Here is a 13391-nt window from a genome sequence, read left to right on the forward strand (position 1 = left end):
CTTTGAAGGTTTATCTCCTGAGCCCTTCTCGATGTAGCATGGCTGGTACTCGCAATAGTCGCAATATTATCCTTCAGGTCTCCTGGTACAAGCGAAGGATCCAGACAAACTTGGAACAGAGCGCCCAGCGTACAGTTTTTCTCACATCTACCTTGAACTCGAATGTTGGCTGTGCAGTGAGGAATAATGGCCGCAGGGCACGGAGAGTCTTCTAAGGCGGAGATGCCCCAGCTGAGGCATGCCTGGCTGCTTGTGCAAAAAGCACGTCATCATGCTGTGTCCCATCACTTCGCTTTCGGTGGTCTAAGGATATTGCCTCTGACCTCTGCAGGTACCCTGATTCTGCAGGTGCTCCAGCAAACACAAAGGGTGCAGCTTTTGTTGGCAATAATTAAGCAATAATAGAAAAGCTCTGGGTTAGGACTTGGTGGTTTTGTCCTAGATGTCCGTGCACATCAGAAATCTTGGGGTTTAGTTTTTCTCTCAGAAAAGTCTGGTGGTGGTGCCCCATTAGGGGACTATACACTGCTCTTGGCTCTACATAATTTATATGGCCTATGAAATTTGTGATCCCTTCATGCTATATAATTATAATATATATAATGTTAGATGAGTTGAAGAGACAAGAGTGTAGCCTTGTGAAATTTTGGGTTTGAAAGCTTTGAATCCACGTGTTGTTTCACTAGATTCATAACAACTTCTGTTAGAAAAAGCAACTGCAAAGTTGATAGATTTGTCACACGAATCTGTGTTACCGCTGCTGGAAACAGATCTCCTGGAGAGAGGATATGCACAAAGTGAAAAGAAACTCGCTACAGGTCCTGCTCAGGCATCTCTGCAGCTTCCTTTTGCAGCCGAGAATGCAGAGGGCCAGAAGCCAGGCTTTTGCGTGAGGGATTAGTAATAAAACAACCTGCCAGACTGGGATTAGAATTTCTGTTCCTTTGCCTGAGCTTATGTCTGCGTTAGGGGAGACGGACAGGGAGCACGCATTATTTTGGGGAATCCTAGCAGCAATTTCATTTTCTTTTCCAGACCTTTTTACAGTTCTGAGGCAGGGCTTGATCTCCACTTCTGTTTTTATCTGTCAGTCTAGTTTACAAATGAGACCCCTTTTGTCCTACCTAATTTTATGTAATCTGTGATGCTGCATAAAGACTCCGGGTAGAAAAAATGGAAGAGCTGTGAACAGACCTTCTGGCTAATATGTACAATGACTCACTCTGTCCTTTATTTCGATTTCCATGAGGTATTTTCAGATACACTATTTACCCATTAAATGAGCTGTTCCGTTTAGCTTATGGCTAAAGCTTTTTCCTAGTATTTTGATGTATTTGTTGGGAACATGACAAAGTAAATCACAAATGAGAAGGTTAACAAGTGTTTACATTAATCAGTTGAGACAGTCTTTCTCATTACAATCTTGTTTGGAGCAACTAGTTATCTGTCCAAAGGGTTTCCTGTCTCTTGATTTGCCAACTTACTTGGCTACAGCCAAGGAAGTCTCTCCTCCATGCTTGACGTTTGGAGTAACTAGTTATCTGTCCAAAGGGTTTCCTGTTTCTTGATTTGCCAACTTACTTGGCTACAGCCAAGGAAGTCTCTCCTCCATGCTTGACGAGCAATGGGTAACTTCATTTCTCTGTGTAGACAGTTTGTTCATGGCAAGACATTAAGTCATGCCCATTACTAAATCTAATTTCACTGTAATTTAGAGGGAAGAACCCTTCCTTGGGTAGAATCCATTCTGTAACTACTTATTTCAGGATTTCTTTTGCTTTCCTTCAAAGGACTGAGCAGAGACTGTTGTTAGTGACAGGCCCGCAGCTTGCTTGGCGAGGTCACTGCAGCACGTTTCCTGGCAAATGAGAAACTTCTTCCTTGCCTTTGTTTTCGGTCATTGGCAGCTGCTTTGAGGAAAATCAAGCACGGCAGCAAGTCAGTATGACCTCGCTGTGTGTTGGAATTCCACCTCCTGGGAAGTGTGGGGGTCTGAGGGTACATCATGGAGTCAAGTTGTCTTCGGCTGGGTTTGTCTGAGCTAGTTATCTCCATCAGCTTCCTCTTCTATGAGACCTACTCCTCTACCCAAGCTACATGACCTCCTGGACGAGGTCCCAAATACAAGAGAAACCGAGAAATTCAGCTCTCCTCCACTGGACTCTCAGCCCTTTCATATTCTCTTACTAGACGTTAACTTCCTGGGCCCTTCCCTGCTAATACCAGTTCCAGGGGAGGCCCAAGGCTCCTGCTCCCCCTCTGTGGGCCACAGCAAAGCGTCCTTACTCAAGGGAGATTTGTGGTTTTCCTTCTCCCCGGTCAGCCTGGCGATACAGCCCCAACCACAGACATACCTTGCTCTTAGCTTTACAGTTCCTTCACCCTGGCTAGGATTTGTCCATCCTTTCCTCGCCCCAGGCCAGTCCTATTGGAGCACACACAAGGAAGGGTCCTTTTAAACGCCGTTTGCAGCAGTGCGGTATTAAAAGCCTGGCTGTGAAGAGGAGGAGAATGCAAAACGCTCTCTTCCTGCCCGCTCACAAAGAAATGGGAGGAGAAAACATGGTGCCCTTCTCATGCTGGCCATGAGAGCGTGTTTAACAGTGTCCCTGCAAGGTCAGTAACGCCATGCTCAGCTGCTCAAAACAGCGTATCAATAGCAAAACCAGTGCAAATTAGATTTGAGAGGAGGCTGGTTGGCTGGTGGTGGTTTCTTTTTCTCTCCACAGTAAACAGATTCAGCCACAGATGTAATTCAGGCAAAATACACTCCGGAATATGTGGGCTGGTGTATGATTTATGCTAGTGGTGGCAAAGTGTTGCTGCTGAACGACTGCCAGCTTTGGAGGAGTCCCTGGATGCCAAGGCAGGTGAAAATCTAAGGATCCCGTCAGTCAAGGGCCTTGCTTTTTTCAGAGAGATTCTTTGTCCAACATTTTTCCTTACTTGTGAGATTGATCATATTTTCCCCCTCAGCAACCCTATAAGACCAAACCTCTTTATGCAGAACAGTGAAGTGGATTTGGTCTAGTGTTTAGAGCTAAGCTTAGAGAGGCTGTGAATGGCTGGGTGAGCAAACACCGCTTTTTGTTGGGTAAAGCTGCCTGAAAGACAGGCCGGTTTCTGCCTTGGTCCTGCCCTCCTCTGCAGGTGGGAAGTGTTCGTCTTTGCAGCTAGAACAATTCTCCTGACTAACAAGGCATTTCTCCATCCTCTGGTTTCTAAACTCTCCTACTTTTCCTCCTTTATCTTCGGTTCCTCTCAGTTAGGTTTGCCGGGTGGGCAGCGAGCCTTTCCAGTGTTTCTCAGAAATGTTCACGTGGAGATGCCATCCACTTTCATGTCGATATCCCATGCTTACGTTCTGATGACGCCTGCAGAGCCCATCTGACTTAACTTTCCCCCAAGGAAGGATTTTGAGGAGTTGGTTCTAAGTGTTATTTGGAGTTGAAAACCACTCAGGGAAGCGTAGTGAGAAGTGAGTGTGCTTCACTTTGCACCTGCTGTGGAAATCGGTGGTTTAAGAATCCTGTTCTGCTTTACACCAGTGAAAATTTAAAATAACACCAACTGCAACAAGGCTGTACAGAAGGCAAAACAGAAGTGCAACAATGGGGTGAAGCTTTTACACGGAGAAGCAAAATGCCAGGTTGCAAATAAGGCAATAGGGCTGCAAAGCCCTGTGAGCCATGAGAACAATTGGTGCTTTCTGAGCTTTGGAACAAAGCAGCTTTACAGAGGGTGTCTGCAGTGAATTTTAGATCACTGAAACTGCCTCTGTGGAAATTTCTGTTGTTAAATTGCAAATTCAGCCTTGCTGCTTGGCTGGTGGGGAGGGGGACGAGACTGCTTCTCTACATGATGATGATGAATGGGAAGAAACTATGTGTTACATCCAAAGGAGCCCTTACCTGTAACTTTTCTTCTGCACAGGTGCCCCTGGTTGACAAAAGCCATCTCCCCAGCCATCCCAGTGTACAATGGGCTCGTGTTCTTGTTTGTACTGGCAAACTTCAGCATGGCAACTTTCATGGACCCTGGAGTTTTCCCACGAGGTAACAGAGAATGGGGTTGTTGTGGGGGGCTTTGAAAACCCAAGCCAAAGGAGGTGTCAGGTATCCAAATCCACTGTTGGCTGACTAACCCCCTTTTCTTCTGGTATTCTTCCCTGTAGACTTTATTTACATATTCAGCTGGCAGTAGAGGTGGGACGGTAATGAAATGCTGGATAACCTCCATCTGTCTTCCGAGCTCGGAGGTGTCAGTTGTCCTTGTGCTTGCTCAGACTGGCAGTTGAGGGCACAGGGTTGCGTGGAATGGTTGTCCTTGAGTAGCTCTCCTGACTGATGTGATTGCGGTTGCCATCCCCGGGTCATGCTGGCACATTGGATTTAAGTCACTGTCTTCACAAGAGATAGCAGAGCATGGTGGAAGGGAGAGGCTAAACTTTCTGAAACAGCTTCATCAAAGCACACCTTCCAAAACGCCTTAAAAAAATGCAAAAGCATTGAACTCTCAAAAAGATAATGATTAAGGCTTGCCTTAGAGTGTCTAAAAACCGTACACACTTAGAAAGATATGCCTGCTGAAATTAGTACTGATTCCTGGCTGATTAGATAGGATAAAGACTGCTCGGCTTTTCTGAGGGGAACCACAGTGCAGCTGTCTATTTCAACAGTCCCAGTGACAGAATTACCACCTCGTTTTATTCATCTTCCAATAATTATTCACATGCAGTGGCAGCAGAGACTGCTTTCGGCAGTCTTGCTAAACCAATGGTTCTGTGCTCTCTGCAAGCTGCGATTTCTCACCTCTCTTCACTGAATTCAATATCTGTTTTGAACTGCTGCCTGACAAGAATGTCCTGCTGCCTTCCCCAGGGAAGTGCCAGGTTTCTCCAGGTAGCAGGCTCTAATGATGAGCATCTCTCTGCCGTTCCTTTTAGTGAAGCTTTTGAAGCCTGGATTAAGCGCTGCAGCACTGCAGTTAAGGAAATAACGTTGTGTAAAGGCAAACTAAGGCAAGATTCAGTCACTCGTGCAAGATTATCAATGCAGTGTGTAGGTGCTTAAAGGTACAAATAGGTCCTGTCAAGATTTTCGAAAGAGCTTAAGCACTGAGAGCTTTTAACAAGTTTCCTGGGCTTTTTAGTTCCTCCATCTCAGCAGAGATATTGGTGCTTTGGGTGTGAGGTTGTCGAAAGCATCCATGCTCTTTGCCTTTGGTACGAGGACAGCTGGAATAAAGTTGATGAGTTTTTCAAATCTCAGTCTGAGACGCTAATACCTTTGTGCAGCATCGTTCCCTCAGACCAGAGCCTGCAGCCGGGCGCTCACCATGGCCCGTGAGGGGTCAGTACCGAGTGTATTGTAAATTCACATCTTCCTTTGCATTTCCCTAACTTCCTTTTGCAAACAAGTTCTTTATTTTGGACTTTGCATTTAAAGTAGAAACGCACAGGGATGTAAAATAGAAACTTTGAAACTTTCTCATCACCTTCCCTCCCTTCCCGTCCCCCCTAACACAAGGGAGTCAGGAGCGAAGCAGGAAGAGGAGGAGTTCCTACAGCTCACCATTCTTCTGTCTTTCTCTTCGTTTGTGGCCTTGGCCTTAAATCTCTGTGCCGTGCACGCGCTTGGTCTGGAAGAGGCTGGGAGCAAGGGGAGTGGGGGAAGGACGGGAACAGGGATGGAAGAAAGTGGTGGAGTAGGAGTTTAGATCTGTGAAGGAAGCAAAGTGATAAGGCAAAGAAAAGATGGAAAAGACTATAAATACCAGCTCCTCCATGCTGGGAGGAAAGAGGAGCAGATGTTATTTCAGATCACAAGCGTGCATGTGAAAAAAGCTATCACCACCCCACGCCACCCACAGAGCTGCCGGCGCAAAGAGTTCAAAACCTGTAGGAGTGATTTAGAACGAATATACAATTCATGTATTTGCTTTCTGTTACTGAAATCAGGTTTAGTCTCCTTGGTTTTCAAGTTTCTTAGCACATTTGTGACAGTTACAAATTTACTTCAAAACCAAAACAACAAATAAACAATAGACAAGCTGAGATTCTAATGAAATCATGATTCCTGTAAGGAAGCCACCAAAAATCATGTTAAAAAACCACAAGACTTGGCTGCCCTGTGTCCGTGAACCGGAGTATAGAATCTGTGTGGTAAGATGCATGCCTCTGCCAGTGTGTTCTTCTGCTCGCATCACTGAAAGCTGGAAATAAGCACATTTCTAGCTGCACCACATGACCTCACAGGTTCTCTGGCAGGTAGAATTTGGGCTGTGGGGGGAAGCAAGCCCAGCTCACTCTTGTATTGTTGAAGAGGGCCTGAATCAAACTCCCAGATCCATTTCTGAATCATTTTTGAATTTGTTGGCTCTCTGGATTTTTCTGGTATGAATCAGTACTGGCTCTGTGTGAGAGAGTTCCCAGTAACGTACCAAAATGAATGAGGAGGAGAGGACATATTAAGCTGCTGAAATTGGGGCTACGCTGACAAATCTGACTTGCAGTCTGGGCTGATACTGGCGATGTTTGTTGCTGGCAGATGTAGATGCCGCTACAAACTGGCTTCCAGTATGTTTGATGTGGATCTATTTTACACAAGTGTGTGTGCGTCCTGCGAGATTAACGTGTCTATTTGCATGTAAGTATATCAATGTTCAGACTTCTTGTCTGCATAGCAGGTTTTTTACAAGAGTTTGAAATGATTTAACCGTTCTAGTGTCTTGATTTCATGTGCCCACATATATTATACGGCATGTGCTGGTTTGCGATAGTGCTGAAGAACCTCCAGATTGTATTTATAGAAGTGCCTGAGGGATTTGGAGTCTAGCTCTCACCAAGGGGCCCACTGACTACTTATGAAGGAAAATTTTAGAGAATGGTGCCAGTACCGCGCTCTGCTTCCGCACGCAAACATTAATCCAGAGAATACTCTCGCAAGGTAAATATTGGAGCTGAGCCAGATCCCAGGCTCATCTAAATGAAGGGAGAAACTCCCTCTGAAGTCAATGGAAATTGGATCATGGTAATAGATCTAGGGAAGATTTAATATAGAAGAAAATGACAGTGATTGATGTTCCACTGGGACAATATTATCAAATCCTACCTAGTTTGGAGCCAGTCAACCAAAGCCAGCCGCACTATAATGTTTAACCAGGTGTTAAATATATGTAAACTTCTTAGATTTTCTCTGTCAAAAGGAAACAAATAAAGATCACAGGAATCTAGAACAAAAGATGAACTTTCATGAACGTCATTGTCATTTTTTCCTTTTCTTCCCAATATATATTTGTCTATCATAGACTAGCTTTTATTTTATGCATTTATTTTTGAATGGTCTCTTCTCTTAAACAGGGCAGCTAGGCTGAAATGATTAACCATCTGCCCTCCTCGTTGTCCCTAATCAGGTGACTGCAGTATTGTCATCTGCATCTTGCTAATGGCAAAGAGAGGCTAAATGACTAGCTCCAGGCCACAGAGTGAGACGGTTAGAATACAGGGCTTCCTGACTCCCAGTCCTGTGCTCAGATCAGTATATCATGCTGCCTTTGCGACAGGTGGGATCTCCCCTGTTAGGTACCATTGCTAAAGCAAGAACATTCTGGGTATGCGCTGAAGAGGGGAGCACAGGATGTGCTATGAAGAAGTAAGCACTGATGAAGATACTTTTCATGAGCACACAAATTGCTTCGGCGTGGTATATCTCACTGCGGCATCAGACTCCCTGGAGCAACGGGTCTTTGGGATGTTTGTGGGCTGACACTATAGTGCTGGACAAATCCTCGTCACTTAAGGTCATCTGGGTTGATTTTGAGGGGTTTAGCTAGCACAATCTTTTTCTAGTATTTGTCAATGTAATTTCTTTCACTTTATGCGCTGGCAGCATTGAATTAATCCCAAATGCAGGCAGCCAAAAGGGCCTGGGTGATTTCCATCACCTCTTTGACTCTAGTCTGCAGCTCGTCGCATTCATTCTGGTTGTAAATGCTGGGTGAGACTCCAACACCTCTCTTTGTCCAGGGGCTGGTGAGTAAGGCTGCTAAAATGGGAGGTGCTAAAATGAGCCCTGATCGCTGAAGTGTTCTGCAGGCCGGACAGCCTGTTCTGACAGTCCATCACTTCCACCACTCTGATACTTCTCTGACAAGCCCAAGAAGACATGCAGTGTCCCTGTATTCAAGACACTGACAGAATTAGCTCTAGTACCGGTATACTCTATTATTTCCACTAACTTTTAGTTTTGCATTGAGCAGCAGATGAAGATGAGGATAAAGACGACGACTTCCGTGCTCCACTCTACAAGAATGTGGAGATTAAAGGAATCCAAGTACGGATGAAATGGTGTGCCACCTGCCACTTCTACCGTCCTCCACGCTGTTCTCACTGCAGCGTCTGTGACAACTGTGTTGAGGTAACAGTTCCGTTGATCTGCTGGCTTTGTCTCCACGAGGGGCTTGCACACACTACTGGAAACATGCAGCTGGCTGCTTCCCGCAGCATTTCTGTTCTTGGAAGTTCCCAGCTGTAGCCCCGTTGATGCAATTTGAAACATAGCCCTCAGTGATGAAATATCCTACATACGCAATAGTTTGATGTCAGCCTTGTTGCCACTGATAATTAGAATAAGAATTTATAACGCTGACTATGTCTTCCTTGAAGCAGCAAAGGGATCACGAGTGTTAAAAAGGGGTGAATGGAAGAGTTGATACAGAGGCAGAGCTCAGGAGAGCAGGAGATTTGGGGTGAACCACTGTAGCTTGTCATGCGTGAGCTTAGGGCTCATCATTTTATTGGGAACAAACTGGGTGCCTGCACTGGTGGACAAGCAGAGACACTAGAATGGTACGAGAGCTTTAGGAAAACCAAACTCAGAATTCAGTGAGTGGTTCTCCAGTCAGTGGAAGGACCCCATGTTTGTTTCACGCTCCAGCTTGCAGCATGAACTCATTCACGTTTCTAATGTTGGCTGCTCTGAATTATGGGACTTTCATGGTTTTTGATAGCCCTAGGTCTTGGTGAGGAATACAGGATTTTTTAAAAATTATCCCCAAACCGCAAGATGTGCTTTTGGGCTGTAAACATCTCCCAAACTTGTAAGTACAGAGTGCAGTATCCACAGCAGTGTATTGCCGGGGGGACTTTTTTTTTTTGCTGAGCTAAAAATTCCGCTTCTTAAGGATCATTTCTGCTGCAAGGTCTATTTTTTTTTCCAATAGAAAGATGAAATTTTTAGTATGTCTCAAATATATTCAGCTGTGCCATTAAAAATGAAAGGAACTACTAATCAGAAAAGGAAAAAAATACCAGTCAGCTGGAATGCTGGATACACCGTCTTTGTCCTAATCCTCTTTGCAAGGGAATAGTCCCAAAGAAAGCAGCACAGTTACATGTGACAGCAGCTTTATCACGTGTCAGTCATTTTCTCCTTCAGGGCACTATATATCTAAGTTATAATTATCTGGAAGCAGTGCTGTGCCTAGTAACCATCAATGAATAGGATAAGGCTGTCCTGATGTGGAAGGTCTTTGGGATTTGAGAAGATGGAGAGTAAGTAGCTGCCGAGGTCCCTGGGTAGAGGGGAATAGCCACAGCTATTCATAAGTTGTGTCACACACTTCCTTTAGGCTGCTGTGAATTGTCGAATAAAGCTGGAGGTTTTGGTAGAAAAGCTGAGTCGAATATTCCCAGTTTTAAAACATAAATGTTTTCACTAATTCTAGATCCTGAGGATTGTTTAGATGATGGTAAATTCTCAGTTGTCCCATGGAATTTATTTCTCCTGCCCTCCCTAGTGGCTCAGCATGAAAACTCGTTTTCAACAAATGAAGTTTTCTCAGAAAGAGATTGCTGAAAACTCACTGCTATAAACACTTGTGATTTCATGCTGCCGTAAGGCCTCCATGGGAGTCAGTTCTGCAGCAGAAACGAAAACGGGAGAGAATCCAAAAGTAACCTAAGTAAAATAGCAGAAGGCAAGGTGACTCTGCCCAGCTCCCCAGAAGTTTTATTTTTGGTGAGATCAGTTGAGTGTTTCTTACTGTTCTGGTGGGCAAATAAGAAGCTTGGCTTGTATAATTAAATTATGACTGCTGGGGAGGAATAATAGGCAGAAAGCATTAATGACTTCTGAATCAATAGATCATGGTCTTAAACAGCATGGTGCATTGATTCTTGTGATGCTTATTGCCCTCTCACCTGTCTGTTCTCGAAGAGCTTGGAGACAGTGATAGGAGCCCCTCTGCTCTCTTATCCGCGTGGAACCCATTCAGGGTCGTAATTCACATCTTTTCACTTTCAGTCTAGAATATGCAATAAAATTTCTTTTCCAAAATATAAAACTTTTGAGCTAATTTTATAAAAATGCACAAACAACAAAAGGTGAATACACTTGCAGAAATAAAACCAGTTAAAATCTAAAGCCTGTTGTGACCAGAGGGACCCAAAAGTGACTGTGACAAAAGTAGTCAGATTTGTGTTTTCTTTACTGAAGTATTGGCAGTGGGTATTTATATAGTATCATAATTCATAGATATTTTGGGCTGCATACAACCAAATTTCCATAATAGACGTATGCTATGTCAACATTTTGGATATAGCCTGAAATTATCTTTATTAAATTGCCCTGTCATTCTCTAACGTGCTTTGACAAAGAGCTAATCCATCTTCTAGTATTTTGTAAATTTTTGGTAAATACTTTGTGCAAAACTTAAAAACATCGAGGAATGTTTAGAAACAGCATTACCACAAAACAAAGAATAAACATTTCATTGGTTGAGGTAAGGAGTGTGTAATACCTGTTCTGAAGAACACGGAAATGAGAAGGGTTTATTTCTTGCACCTGATCTTGTCTTCACGTCAGGAATAATCCCATGGAAGACAGTGGATTTACATGCTTACAAAACTGTGTAAAGGCACTTGAAAGGTGTCTGCGGCTTGCCCTCGTTACTAAACCTCCTGTCAAAAGAGATCTGACTTTATGAAGGGCTTTGAGCTTTTGGCTGAGACAAATAGTTCGGTTTGGTCTCATAACTATGAACGAACTTGTGCAGAACTTTGCCTGTGTCTTATTTCACCTGCTGCTTTTCTTTGGAGACTTGCTAGGTAAAAAAAGGATCTTTCCTTGTGTCCATTGTTTGATGGGTTCACTCAGCTCTGTATAAATACCCAAATGGGAGGCAGAGAATTCTGCAGCAGTACTGCAGCTGCAGAGCGTTCTCAGTTACAGCTGCTTCACTGTAACTGACTCCTCATGCCAAGGAGGATAAAAAAATCAGTGCTGCTGCTAGCAGATAAATAGCCTGTCTTTTTTTTTTTTCATACTCCCTTTGAACCCTACAAACCCTCAGTCCATCCATCCATCCAGAAACAGCTAGGTCCTAAGAAGAGCCTTATAAAAAGAGTCTAGTGTGCTGTAAAGCTGCAGAACTAGCCTGATGTAATTTTCCGTGACAATGGTTCAGATTTATCTCACAGACAATGTATTTCCTTTCACTGTTTGGATATTGTTCCCTATCTCTTTCTTTCTTTACAAGGATTTTGACCATCACTGCCCATGGGTCAACAATTGCATAGGAAGGAGGAACTACCGCTATTTTTTTCTCTTCTTGCTGTCCTTAAGTACGCACATGGTTGGAGTATTCACCTTTGGGCTCATCTTTATACTAAACCATATGGAAAAGCTGGGAGCAGCTCATACTACCATTACGTATCCTTCTTTTTGGTCTATCAAGACTCGAGGTGGCCTTGAGGAAAATGTGAAAGAATGAATCTGAAGATTTGTCCTCCTGGAACCAAGGAGATCTACTCCTCTCCTGATCCCCCATTGCTCTTCCTCTTTAAACGCTTAGGGCAGGTTTTCCTTGGTACCCATCTGACCTGTGTAGCCATCAATTACCTCCAAAACTGTACCTGACCTTTCGTCACTCTCATTCTTTGCCATGACAAGCCAGCAGAAGGATATGCTGCCTCCCTGAATTTTACTTCCAGCTGGGGGTGACTCTAAACTGCTGGGTCCTATTTTCTGTATTTACTTCCAGGGCTTGCCCTGGAAGCAGCCCCCCTGCATGCTAGAGTGAGACACGAACCACTGGCTCTGAGGGGTGCGACCCCAGCTGACAGGTCAGTGCAGAACTGTCTTTACAAGATGGTTAGAGCCAGAATCACTGAATTCACATTGATTTTTAACCATCTCAGGGATACCCAGGCTAGGAGCAGATGGACTTAACTTTGAGATAAAATTTAGTTAGACCTAATGAAAGGTGAGGGACACCCTCCCTCCCTATTTCCAAGGTTATTTTTTCGCCTTTTCCTCTCCCTCTCCTTGATAGCCTATTTTCCCCTTCACTCGTCCCGGTTTCTTTAACTCCTGGATACAGAATGGCAGTCATGTGTGTGGCTGGGTTATTCTTTATTCCAGTCATTGGTCTCACTGGCTTCCATATTGTTCTAGTGGCCCGAGGGCGCACAACGAATGAACAGGTAAGAAGCAATCCTTTCTCTGCGTTTGTGGCTGAGAGGTTGAGGTGGGAAGGAAAGTCGGCAAGTCAGCTTGGGCAAAGCAAAAAGGGATCCAGATCTCAGAGTGACGCTCTTACTGGAGCTTTCGTGAAGATCTAGGAAGACTGCCTAGGGTTTTGGATTTTTTTCTTGAATGCACTACAAGGTTTCTCCCTTCTAACCACAAAGGATCATCCCTGGGTTATTTACCATTTAAAATCTCATGTTCTTGAAATAAGTTTTATGTGGTGAGTACCGTCAACCCCAGAAGTTCAAAATTCATGAGTCAGACTGAACAAACCATGAGACTGAATGAAAGAAAGAAAGGAAAAGATTAAATCATGCTTTGCCCTGTCTAGTAACTGGTATTTTGAACTCCCCCAGCTAACCCACACTGCACATCATAAGGTCTGACTGAGCTAGCGCTTTGGCCCTCTGTCTCTCTCTTGTTCTCAAGCGTTTGTGCACACGCACACAGAGGCGGTTGGCCCTAACTTGTTTTGCTTCTCCAAACCAAGTGCCAGCAGGACATCTTGTGCCAAAAAGCCTGTAAACGTCGGTTCCTCTGCAGTTACTCAGATGTACACAATGCACAGCCCTGCACGGGGACTCCAGGCCCGCCTGCGTCTGCATGTCGGGAGCGTGGTACGGTGATGGAGATCTGGTCGTGGCATTGATAGCATGCCCCTGCACCCGCAGCTCCAGCCCCACAGTGCCCTCGCACATCTGGGGTTTTTTCACTTTTTTTTCTACAGCACACTCAATTTTCACTTTTTTTCAACTGGATTTTTACTGCTCTTGCGCCTGTGGGCCCTTGCTAGCTCATGCTGGCAGCGTGCTGCTCTGGCTGTCCTGCAGGGGGCTGCTCCGGGTGGTCCGCAGGGGGGTG

The 13391-nt window shown here is 44.6% G+C and overlaps 1 protein-coding gene across 1 annotated transcript in view; it reads left to right on the top strand.

The window, feature by feature from the left end:
* Positions 1-3871: 3871 nt before the first annotated feature.
* ZDHHC8 (zinc finger, DHHC-type containing 8) overlaps positions 3872-13391 on the top strand; it is a 20760-nt gene continuing 11240 nt past the window's right edge. Inside the window, exons 1-4 of the mRNA XM_010141718.1 lie at positions 3872-4055; positions 8260-8417; positions 11539-11711; positions 12382-12484. Coding sequence (XP_010140020.1) covers positions 3872-4055; positions 8260-8417; positions 11539-11711; positions 12382-12484 — 618 coding nt within the window. The remainder of the gene's footprint in view (positions 4056-8259; positions 8418-11538; positions 11712-12381; positions 12485-13391) is intronic.

The sequence above is a fragment of the Buceros rhinoceros genome, unplaced genomic scaffold, assembly GCF_000710305.1.
Source record: "Buceros rhinoceros silvestris isolate BGI_N320 unplaced genomic scaffold, ASM71030v1 scaffold37978, whole genome shotgun sequence".
In the NCBI taxonomy this organism is placed as follows: Eukaryota; Metazoa; Chordata; class Aves; order Bucerotiformes; family Bucerotidae; genus Buceros; species Buceros rhinoceros.